This window comes from Lichenostomus cassidix, chromosome 2 (assembly GCF_008360975.1).
Source record: "Lichenostomus cassidix isolate B80296 chromosome 2, HeHo_3.0, whole genome shotgun sequence".
Lineage (NCBI taxonomy): Eukaryota > Metazoa > Chordata > Aves > Passeriformes > Meliphagidae > Lichenostomus > Lichenostomus cassidix.
This window is the reverse complement of record NC_139482.1, coordinates 20,123,799-20,136,635: the sequence shown is the minus strand read 5'-3', so window position 1 is coordinate 20,136,635 and position 12,837 is coordinate 20,123,799. Positions and strand designations below refer to the sequence as shown.

The window sequence follows — 12,837 nt, the reverse complement described above, 5'->3', positions numbered from 1 at the left end:
TCTCACACAGCTCCTTATTCACAAGGTGCCCATTCTGCTGTCTTGTCTTGCAAGGGTGAACTTTATCTCAGATACCTTAATTAAAGATTGACAGCATGCAAATCCTCTAGACATTAAATGCATTCTTCTTTTTTGTCTTTTGGTTTCAGGAGCTTTGAGAGATCATGAATTGGAATCTGCCTGTATTTTATCAGTATGTCTTTGCCCTTTGTACAGCTGAGCACCCCTATGTCCCTGAGCACCTTGTAGTCTGCAGCTGGCTACTGCAGGAATGGCTCTCCACACACTGCACCACACGGGTGAAGGAAAGATTATTTGGCAGTACTAAAGGACATAAATTGTTACCAAAAAAATCCCCAACCCCAAATGTAAAACCCACAGTGCCTGGCAAGGAATATTTGTATTGAAAGAGAAGCTTCCAGTCAGTATTTATTGGGCAAATGACACAAACAAGTCAGCAGGACTGAAAAGCATCCCATGGATTACAACAGCAAAGTTCAATTTTAACCAAATATGGTTGCTCTGACTCAAGGGTGATTCAGTCCCCAGATGCTGAGGCTCAGGCTGTTGCTGCTGAAAGCCACGTGAGATTCCACGTCCCACCTCCCCTTTGTTTTTTGCCAGAGTCTCCATATTCTGCTTGCACAAGACTTTGCTGTGCTTTTTTTCTTCCTGCTTAGACAAGCTCTGTGTATGTTTTCTTTCCTCATGCTAGGAGCTTCCTGAACCTCCAGACCCACTACCATTCTTTTTGACTTTCCTATTTGCTTAGTAGACATTCAAGTTGCTCACATTTCAAAACTCTACCGAGAAGAAAAGAGTAGCAACAGTTGTAGCTTCTCTTGCTCGTAGATAAGACCAGTATGCTTTAAGCCCCAGACCTTCCCCGAGGCCATGGAGCTCCTGCACTTCCTAACCCTGCCCAGTCTTTCTTTCTGCTCCAGTTTGTACTTGTCACAGATATGTGGAACCTGCCCTGGAGCTAGGGGACTGAATGAACTCTTCAGCTTTCACAGATGGGAGCGTTATAAGGTCAAAACAACCTGGGAAGAAATTGGATGCGGTGACAAAAAATATTAATGTCACCTCAAAAAGAGACAGATGAGGACTGTGAACAGGAATGTGAAGTCAGGATGGCTGAAGTTTGTGGTGCTGCCACAGATAATCTGATCTTCTCTGTGAATAACCATAAAGCTTTAGATTGTATCAGCTGTATCCCACCATCTTTGTTTGCATAAAAACTAGATTTTTATTACATTTTATTATCTGTGTTTTCATAAACTTACCTTGGAATTCAGAGCAGCATCAGCCTGCTGACCACTTCCCTTGTGCTCACACTGACTGTGATGCAGGTAACCCAACAGTCACTGCTGCGGCTGAGAGATCTGAAGGACAGAGATGAAGCTCCTCCTGAAATGACAGGAGAGAGCCCATCCTGTGTACCTACTGGTGAGGTAGAAGCAGCTCAGCTCTCTGGATGCTTACCTGCTCTGCAGCAGGGAGTCTATCAGCTGTTACTGCCAGAACAGAGAAACATAAGGAGAAATTTCTGTAGGTTGTCCTTTATCATCATGGAGGAGAATGTATCCATAAAAACAGGAAATTGTATCCACAGTTGTTAGAAATATGACTGCTCCACAATGACCTATGTTTCAATCCATATGAACTATGTTTTTTTATACCAACAGAGAATCTGTCCCTCCACCTTTTTACATTTATTATTATGCTTTTTGCTCTGAAACCTCTACTCGGGAGTAGGACAGCATAGACAAATTATCAATGTTTCTGTCTAGTCGACTGACCTTCTGCCTCTGGGTATCCTGGTACTGTCCATTAAACCAGTGCTCATTAACATTCTTCCTGTTGGTCCTGAAATCTGTCTGGTGGGGATTTTTTTCTTTTTGTTTTGATTTGCTTTTTGTTTTAACAGTTTACTGAGTTTGTGTAACTGTCAGTTGGATGTCAACTTGAATAAAATCTGGGTCAACTACACCCTCACTCCTTAGCAGTCTGGTTGAATGTCTGTATATTCCAGGAACTTTCACAAAGTCCCTTGTATGCTGACTGTTTCCACCCCAGCCTTCAGCTGTGGCCCACAAAATCCTTCCTTTCCTCTATTCATTTCTTTTGCACACTGAGTATGCATTGCCCCTCTCTGTTGCCTGTCAACCTTTGATTCAGGCTTCCCTTTCCAACTAATTAACTCCAATATACCAATAACCAGTGAGCAATAAACCATAAAGGATGAAGACAAGGCTGCTAATGCAAGGAACAAGAAGAAATTCAACTTCTCTTCCTGCAGGCTCTATAGCTAAGAAAATGGTTGGCCTGAAGACCAGCTGACTTTGACTATGCACTGACTTCAGGATGGAAAGAGAGTGCTGGACACCCATCTATTTGCAAGACACACTATTTTCCATTTCATTAGACCTTCCAGATTTTAGTTAATTTAGTGTTTATTCCTAGTGAATGCACCTTAGGCTGGCCAAATTGAGAAATCCATAAACCTTCTTAAGGAGAAAAATAGGTCTACACTTTCTAATTTTACTGTAATATATTGAATTGAGACATCATTTTTGGAGGAACAGAATGGAAAACCTGCACATGTCTGGCATAAGAATAGGGGCTGTTCTTTCTAACAAGAAGAGCTGGCATGAATCTCTCCTCCTGGGACTGGTCATTCATTACCTCCCTAACATTAAGGCTCAGAAAACAGCTCTAAAGAGTATAGGTTGTGCGCAGATTTGGCAAGAGTAATGGAGTGTTTGTCTCTAATTCTGGTTGAAGTTCATCCTGTTCTAGCAGGGACTACAATTTACCACCATCTCGTGCAGCTGTGTGAAATGAAATGGAGGCATTCCTCTACTTCTCCAGCAGTATGTGCCTGCAATGCAAAGATGCTGGTGTAGAAAAGAGTTGACTCAGATCACAACCAAAATTGAATACACATGAATTACTCATCGGAAGTAACTCAGATGCATGGACAACATGAGTTTTTGACAATGTTACATTTTTAAATGGAGGAAGTGCAGCAACTGGTGTGAATCCAAACCTGGCTAATTTTTTAATGGAAAACTAACAAATAACCCTTTTATTCCACCTGTGGACACAAAGAAAGATTCTTGCTATTCAATGTTATCAAACAGTTCCATATAATCATAAATCCAGTCCATTGCTGGTTAAATACCAAGTAGAGCACTTGACACCTGTTTAGGATTCTGCTTCCTCAACACAGCTGACGAAGTTCATAAGTTGCCTGCTAATGAAGTTACACTGCCTGGCCAGGAAATTGAGTTTTTCAGTTTTTAATAGCAAATGACAAAGATAAGAGTCTTGATTTAGTTAGCTACTTAAGCCGGAATTGATCTACTGTCCAAATTCTCCCTGGATTCCTTTATCACAATGAAGGTTTAACACATTAGTTTTTTACTTTCCTCATGAGACTTTTAGTTCTTCTGACTTTCTGATTTTTCTTCTTACACATTGTTGTTTCTATAAACCACTAACCACTTTGATGCTTCCTATTCTCCATTTCATTCTTTTTTGCAATTAGGTTCATGAAAAGCTCCCAGTCGGTTGTATTGGCTTTGTTCTTTTCTATTGATTGTTCCAGTCCTTTTAACACATTCCAATTGCTTTAACATACACTGGAGTTATTTTTAGGGACTTCCATTTGCATAGCCACCCTTCTTCACTAATAACCCTAAAGCCATGAATGGACCTGTCTGCACAACCTCCCTCAGATTCGTTCCATTCTATACTGTTGGCTCTTACCGAGCAGCTCAGTCTGAGCTATGCCTATAAAACATCTGCTGCGTGTTGATGCTGTGGGTACAAGTACTGGCATTCTGTCACTATACCAAATAAGCAACAAGTCATCATCCTGGGATAGAAAAAAATCTTTCCAGGTCAGTGGATCATCCAGGCCACTCTCCAACAGCGGCCAAAAGCAGATAGGATACATGAAGGGGCAAAACCACAGAGTACCTCTCACAGGTACCCTCTTGGCCTCCAATTATTTGCAGCTTGGGAACTTCTTCAGTCAGAAATATACTTACTCAGTACTCTCAAAGGATTTTTCTTACATGAACATGTCCAGTCTTCTCCTTCTCCCCATGCTTCACCTTAAAGCACATGTATAAAAAATATGCCATGCCACGTGAAGTATGCAGTGAAAACGCCAATCAAAAATATTAAAAAGGTGTACTACTTAAAAACAGAATGAGATTAGTTTATTTTTTGAAATATATACAGAGCAAACATTTGAACTAAACATAACTTTTTATTACTGTCTAAGAAAATATATCAGTATCATCAACATGCTTTGCTTCCAAATGCCAAATGGCAATTTAAAAATACTTGAATTACAACAGCCCAGTGCATGGAGAAAAACACAAGATAAACACACTCTCACCCAAGCTGGTATTTCAGGATGTATTACTGCATTTTAAATCAGTGACATTCCTCATTAGAGGAGATTTTAGGAAATTTTATGCTGCAGTTTCCTGAATCCTAGTGACCAACAGCTCTCTCACTAAAACTGTTGTGTTCCACTTCATTTAAACCCTTCCAACTCTGCTTCTTGCTTTACCAGAGCTCACTGAAAGATTCCTTGCCCAGCTTCCTCCTACTGTCAGACCAGGTAGGGGAAAGACAAACGAACAACTCAGTTGTCTTGCCTTCACAGATGACTGCCTGGCACTCTAGGGCCACTAATTCTTTTCTTAAATGGCTATATAAATTCCCCAAACCTCACAATCAATTAAAGATAAAAATAACAGAAATCTTGTCATGCTGTTCACAAACTATCACTACTCAGTATTTCATAAATTTCCCCGAATGAGGCTGTAACACTATAATACATTTGTACAGGCAAAAGGAAAATGGCTACTGGAATTAATTCTGGGCTCTAGGTCTACTTTATTATGGTTTCACATTATTTTTCCTTGGATATTTCTTTGACCAGTTCAACTTTATACAATATTTATATAAAACTGCTCAGAAATGCCTAGTGCGCTTAACCAATTATTACTTCATCTCTTCCAAATCCTTACTAATATGTCATATTCTTTAAACACCACATAGAAAAAAAATACAACACTTAAGTGGTTGTAAACACATAGGAGACAAGATACATTAAACTGCTGAGGAGAAGAAATGTAATTCAGTATTTATACAAGAAACCAAGTGTTAAACTTTAGTATGAACAGTAAGCAAAGAGAGCTGTGAAACCAAAGGGCAAGCTGAGAACCGAATAATAAATCATTGAGATATAACAAATATTTCTTAAATTTCTATTTATTTTAGAAATGTATGGCAACTACTAAAACAGAGTTGCACAGACACTGAAGCATTGGACCTGTTCAGACTTCTATTGAAATGTCTCTGTCAAAACCAAAATGGGCTTTCCCTTGACTACGTTTATAAAATAGTTATCACTGATCAATGTGTTCCCCAACTGTAACACAGAGATTCCTGAAAATCCTTACACTTCTCCTATGAGGGGCCTGTCAAAAGTGAGATAAAAAAGCCTCTGAGCAAGAACCTTACATTCCCTGCATGGAATGATTCACCTCCACTTCAAGCATCAAAAAATATTCAAACTCAGTGCATGAAACAAATGCTATTAATAATTTTGCTGCTAGACAGGTTTTGTCGTGCGTATAGGGAAACCCTGGAGCAACTCAGATAGAACTAGCTGGTATAAGATATTTTGCAAGGCAATCTGCAAGCTTCAAAAATGGCTGTATAAATATACCACCAAATATGACACCCTTTTGCTCAGTGGAAATTCTCAATTTAAAGGGAACACAACCACACCACCTCACTCAGACAATGAAATGTAATTAAGTTGTGCAACTGAATGAGGTACAAAATCAAAAATCAGATTCTCGAAATCTTCCCTTTCCAAAGCTGTTTTCCAGATCTTACTTTTTCACCTTTCAGCTGCTTTGGTAATCACATTTCATTGCTGTGAAAATGCTTAAGCTGAAGTTGCAAAGTACAGCAATGATGTGGACTGCAAAGTACTTAGGATTAGGAGACTGCTTGGAAAAGGAAGCAACATGACCATCAAGTGAGGTCAAATAGGTAACAACCCAACAGAACTCAGTAAACTAGTCTATTAATAACAAACCAAGGGGATAAGCAGCACTCAATTTAGCTGCACCAGTATTACAGGGTTAGCAGGGGTAAAATACACAAATATGTATTTACAACTCTGAACTCTTTCCATTATTTTCCTTCAGAAACAGCTCAAATTAGCAAACAGATTCTGTCTTCACAATACACATTGTATTAAAAGCCACTGTCAATATGTAACAGGCTGTATTACTGTATCAGTTTTAGGTGCAGCCAGGTAAGTTGCAATTTACACTTTAATACTGCTAGCTTACAAGTGGCATATAAAGCACGAAAATACATTCTACACATAAAGGAATTGAAAATTAATTGCCAATAGTAATATTTTTCCAAATATTATTATAGTGAAGCAAAATAAATATACTATTTACATGGTTTAGCAGAAGGAAATTCCAATTTATATGTCAAATCGATATCCTTTGTTTTCATACCAATGTCTGGAACATGTTAGGTATCAACAGATCTTCATACTACCACATTTCTCCCAAGAACAAGACCATACAGCTATTAGTTATTGATCTGGCTGATAAACCTACAGAATAACCACTCTGTGTACAGATAACTATGGTTCACTGTCAAAACCACACCTGCTCTTTGCAGTTTAGTAGCCAGCACAGTAGTACATTTTTGCCATTTCAGTACCACATGCCAGGTAAAGACACAGGCCAACCTCATCCTTCTCTAGGGCTTTGTCCAGAACTCTTTCAGGAGAATCCATTTCCATTTCTCTTTTACAGCTGGATCAGCCCAAATGGACAATATGCTCTTGGAGAACAACAGGCTGAAGTTGGTCAACCCAAGCTTTTCCTGGTTTAACAGTCACAAGAAACATGCAAATCAAGACTGAAGAACAATTACACGAGTCAGCATAAGATAAAGTATGGCACAAAATATCTGCACAAACTCATTTTGAAATTGTTTTCAGACCACAGCAGACACAGACACAGGACACAGAGTAGCTGCAGCATCTCTACAATAGCTGTGCTCTCCATGGTCTTCAATTTCTCCTGCATTACCAAGCCCAGATGGACCATACCCTGACTGCTCTTGTGTCATCCCATGGAGGGGGGGAGAGGCAGGAAGAAAAATCATTCATTTTCAGGATTGCCAACTCTGACTTACTGCTTTAGTGCACAGGAAGTATGATTAAACTACAAAATCCTTCTGGTTTTTGGCTCCCTAATGGATGCTTACTATCATCTCACCTTTTTCTGACTCCAGCTGCTTTTAATCTAGATACCAATGGGAAAATCCCAAGGAAAAATAACAACTGGAACACATGCTTTTTAGAGGGCTTTCAGTTTTCCCATCATTTTCTCTATTATTTCAGAGATACTAAACTCACATGATTTGATTAAAAACCCACTGAGTCCGGCTCTGTGAGGTGCTGTACAGCAGTGGCACTTGGGAGGGCCACATGCAGTGGTTTCATCCCAACATATATTCCTGACCCCAGCACTACCACCAAGATCTGTGAAGAAATTTTCAGAAGAAGCCCATATAGTTTTTCTCCAGTTCTTATGTCACAGGAACCTAAACATGGATCTTTTAAAAATTATTTTATGTCCTTTACATGTAAATCTTTGGTAAGGAGCAATGATCTTACCTTGAATAATGTGAGAAGATAAATAGGCAAGTTATTGTCAAGACTGTGATAATCTTGAAATATTTTTATTCAGCTGCACCTAGATAAATCATTCCAGACAGATACAGTTGGGTTTTGGAATCCTACAAGTATTTAAACATGAGACAACCATAAAGTAAGGACAACACTGTGTCTTGAGAGTTGTATATAAAATACTGAATTTAATAAGTTTTATGAGCTACAAAAATCACATCAAAATTTCAGATCATAAATACAGTATTTCTTTTCAGAATGGATCACTTACATTTACAGATGAAGACATTTTACATGTAGAACTTGGTCTCTGCACCTAATTAAAACAGCTTTGACAGAGTTTTACATAGTACTGAGAAAATAGTTTTCAAATAAAATAAAATAGTCCTATCCTTCTTCATTGAAGTTTTTGCTCCTCTTTCATTTTGCAAACTAAAAAGAACACATAAATAAAGCAACTAAGTCCTGTAAACTTCCATTTAAATACAAAACCTATACAGTTCAAATACCTCATGAAAGCCAGTTATTAAAAATATATCAAAACTCAGCAAAATGTCTGGACAAATATCTTGGTAGGCTCTGATTTTTGTCCAGCTTCCATCAGCTTTCTCCTGAAAGATGGAAGTATTTTCTGTCACCAGTCCATATGCATCAGATTCAGATTCTAAATTATTCAAGTAGAATGGAGATCAATTTTGCCACCACGTGTACATTGAGGCTGTTTCCCAGAAGACGATAGCATTGCTTTGTGGTTACCTTTTCAGGAAAACCTAGAACAAAAACATACAGTGCAACATCACTAGTCTGGGTTTGTTCCTACTTTTTAGTCTAATCCTTTTTTGAGCGAACATTTCTTAATGCAGTTATCACAGACTGCAGCAGGATTCATCCTCCCTCCAGCCCCTTCCCCAAAATTCACAAAGTTACAAAACCAATTACCAATCAATTCACTGGATTTGGATCAGTTCTTCTATTACCAATACTGCCAGCTCTAAGGTTTCACAAGAAGCTTCAAAACGTTCCTCTATTGTGTAACTAACGCTGATCTACCTTCCCTTCAGAGAGCTCAAAACATCCAGCAGTCTCAGGGAGGGGCAGCAGCACTAAATCCCTGCACAACTGCTACTCTAGATAACATCCCCAGAACAACATGGCCACAGCAGAAAGAAAATGTGACGATTCTGCAGATGGACTGAGCTGCACTTCTCAGTAAGCCTTATATTGTACTTCCCGCATGATTCCCTCTAACCAGTTCAGGCAAAGCACGAGGCTCTCAGTGCAATATAGCACCAGTACAGACTAAATGATGGGCAAGGCTTATTTCGTGAGTGATCAAGCAAACAATTTGCCATGTTATACAATGCTAACTCTGTTAAACACAGCCAGAAATACAGACAGCAATAGAAATGTCCTTCCCACAGTAAGTGCATGGGCTGGCAGAAAGGAGGGAGGGCCAGTAAAAATTACACCACTCCAGGTATTGAGAAAGGGCTCTGTTGTGTACTGAGGACCAAGCTCCTGAGAGCAAAGCAGTCTTGAGCAGCCAGCTGGTCTGCTCTGTCCTTGCTTGCACTCTTACCTTACTCCAACTGTGAGGTAAAGTGCATTTGCTTCAACCTGAGTGAAAGATGAACAGCAGTGGAGACTTAACTCATAGGGTCATATAGTAAGCTGCTGAAACTTGACCACATTCAATTATTTCATCATTCCCTAAGAAGAAACACCAAACTGTGACTCAGAGGTCATCACCACCCCAATTAGTGCAGATGCATAAGCACACTATGAGTGCAAGTAGTGATATGCATGCTCTGAAATTTTCACAACTTTTCAGAAAAAAATTCTCTTCCAGAGAGGGCTCAAGAGAGAATTTGGCTGGACAGTTGTCGAGCCAAAGGAGGCTCTGAGGAGGAGGTGGTGTCTGGGAGGAGTTGTTCCATCCTTTACTGCCAATTATTAATGCCTCAAATGTGGACTGCTTTGGTAAATACATCTTCTGCCAGCTCCATCCACTCTGCCCAGCTTCCTGGCACTCACATTTGGGCAACTGTTCTCTCTTTGGAACAATACTTGCACTCCCACTCACTTCCTTAGATGGAGTTTTCACATTCCATCGATGAATAAGGTACAGAATAAAGACATTTTAAAAAAGCAGATTAATAAATATGTATTTATGCACGCACACACACGTGCACTTACAGCCCAAGAAGCCTATCTGATTACCAAAAATGTCCGAATTTCTCCTTCTACCTCTTGGCAACTAAAAGACAAGAATTAATTTCCAGAACTCATGGGTTTTTTATCCTAAGCCTCCTCCCTCTCATTGTTAACATTGTCTTGCATCTTCTATCTTCTTGGCTTCAGAGCAGCCTACATCAGAAGGTCAGATTCAACAACTCCCAGTATGCTGGCACTTGCTGCACAGCTCTCACTGTAGCATTTATGTCACACAGAGTACTTGATGACATTGAGGTCTCAACAGCACGTACTGCCCCACCATGCTGGCTTTTGTTTCCTAAAAGCTCGCATATATTGCTAATAAGAAAAATGGAAAACACATCCTGTAATCATTCTCCTGAAAGCAGGTCACAGGTGCAAGAATGCTCTGTTCACTTTTAATGATATTGCTGTGGGACCCACCAGAGTGACTTAGACAAATCACTGCAGTATTTCATTGAACTATAGTGCAATTACTATTTATACATTTAGATGTTAAAAGCACAAATAAATCTGGTCATGTTAAGAATGAACAATGACTTTAACTCTGGACCTCGCATATTGGAAAAGGCCATCAACTTCTTAAAATACAGAAGCATTTACACACAATCACATGTCTTCTGATGATACTGTAGCTGCACTAGTAACAGCATCTGTTACAAAGCTCCTGACAGTCTGTTCACATAATTTTTCAGCTTATAGTTTCCTCATTCTTCAGTTTCTTGGATCAGCAAAATATTTGCAGTGGGTACAATTCCAAGCTTTTGGGTTTTGAAGATTTCAGCCTAAATGCTGCTGTTGCTACAGAACACAGTAGCAGAGAACTTATAACACATTTTGCTCTGAAAATACCGTATTTCACAATAATTATTTGAAGTTTAACATGGGAGAAATGCTGTCAGGGGAACACCCTTTGCTGAAGCTATAAATACATCCACTTTCAAAAAAACCCAGAGCTTGCAAATTTTTAAAGGAAACCGAGTTTACAGTACCTAAATTCACTGAAGATTTCAATCAGAGTCTAGTAACACTTTTTTAAGCAAAAAGAGGGAAATGTTTTAAACACAAAGAAATGTCAGACTTGTGACTCAATGTAGTGGGAAAAGCATGTTCTGCCTATGAATCAGGAGTATATGTGAGAGGAAACCACTGAATGAGAGAGAGGCTTGGTTTATGTGTCATCAAAGTTGGAAAAGTAGTATAGAGACAGAACTGCAAGAACTGTAAAAGTTGTAATGCTAACTGCCATAATTATGGAAAAAGGATACTGTCCTCTTGAGATGTGGAATCCCAACCAACAAAAGAATCCCAAAACAATCATTTAGCAGGTCTGCTAAATGAGCACACTGTACATGGTGATCATCTGGATGATCCTCAAATTCAGAAGCCTGACTTGTCTTCGGAGTTCAGTTCCGATTTGCAAAAATATTGAACCTCCCGAGTTCAGATGAGCTCTGAACAGAAAGCATGGTATCACTCCAAGGACTATGAAATTATAAAAGTCAGGTTTCACAAACTGCTCACCCCAAATTATAAATTTCTCAATTGTCTCACTTCTCCCTTTGAAAAATACAAGCAACATTAACCCTATTCCACTTCTCACTAATGTTGAAGAGATCGATTTAACAGTTGAAAAACTCCAGCTGTATTTTAGAAAAAGAGAAAATGGGCAATTCTGTGCTCAAAAGAGATCTTGAGCAGCATGATAAGCCTGTACAAGCCCAATCCAGCTCTGTTAAGTTCAAGTATCTTGACATCAGCCTACATGAATATGGAACAGAGCTGTGCTAAAAGGCTGTCAGCAAATAGAGCAGATCTATTAGAGAAGAGAGGCTATGAAAAAATACTGCATGTTTGTATGTAACAACACAGCACATGCTTGCAAATACTCACAAACACGTAAGCTTAGTGCTGGCAACTCTAGTTTCACTGTGCAACCTTGATAATGTTCTCCACATGTAGCAATTCCAAATATAACAAGTAATAAATGAAAAAAAACCCTACAACTGTGAAAGAAAGAAATACATAGAAACAAGTCACACTTTCTCAGAACTAAGGAAGTCAAAGAAAGATATAACTTCACTCAAGGTCAGTGCTGTCTTATTCTTTGAGCAATCTGGTCTAGTGGAAGGGTTTTGGAATTAGATGATCTTTAAGGCCTCTTCAAACACAAACCCTTCTATGTATGCTTTTGTTGCTGAGTGACAATAAATTGATCTGACATCAGCAGGCCAGTTTCTTAGCAGACAGCAACAGCTATACTTTCCTGCTTGCCTTTTTTAACAAGGAGGATTCTGATGAATTTATTTCAGGTTTAATTCTTGTTGATATGTATCCAGTGTACTGATACTGCTGAGTCTTGTTCCTTGACTCCTTCTTCACAAAAACACTTGGAAAATGAAGTAACTGACCAAGGGCCGCCTTTTCTAGAAAACAGAGATGGCTTAATAGATTGGTTACTCCCCAACAAAGAACTATCTGTATCATCTCAAATTCCCTTTCTGTCAGCAGCTGTAAATGTGTGGAAGGGAGAAAGCAGGCAGCTCAAATGCTGAGAACCACAAACAGACCTCCTAAGCTGGCAGGATATGTTGATTTACCACAGTTGTGACTAACACTGGCTGCTGAGTAAATAGTTTCAACTTTAACAAAGGTATTCCTTCATCGGGCTTCACTAACAGAACATTTCACATGCCAAAATCTTCTTCTTAGCTTATGAAGATAAACCTTAGCACAGAAGCTGGCTCTTACAAAACATGAAAAAAACTAGTGGAAATTCAGAGAAATTCAAAGTTAGCCAAATAACAAGAACCAATCAATCATAAGAGCTGAGCAGTCTGAAAAAAATGCAAAATAAAAAAAAA

General features: G+C 39.1%; 1 protein-coding gene across 2 annotated transcripts in view; it reads right to left on the bottom strand.

Annotated features, from left to right (window-relative positions):
- Positions 1-7,796: 7,796 nt before the first annotated feature.
- TRDMT1 (tRNA aspartic acid methyltransferase 1) overlaps positions 7,797-12,837 on the bottom strand; it is a 29,519-nt gene continuing 24,478 nt past the window's right edge. For both annotated transcript variants that reach the window (XM_085050602.1, XM_085050604.1), the window contains exon 11: positions 7,797-8,529. In XM_085050602.1, the coding sequence (XP_084906728.1) occupies positions 8,429-8,529 (101 nt within the window). In that variant the 3' untranslated portion in view covers positions 7,797-8,428. The remainder of the gene's footprint in view (positions 8,530-12,837) is intronic.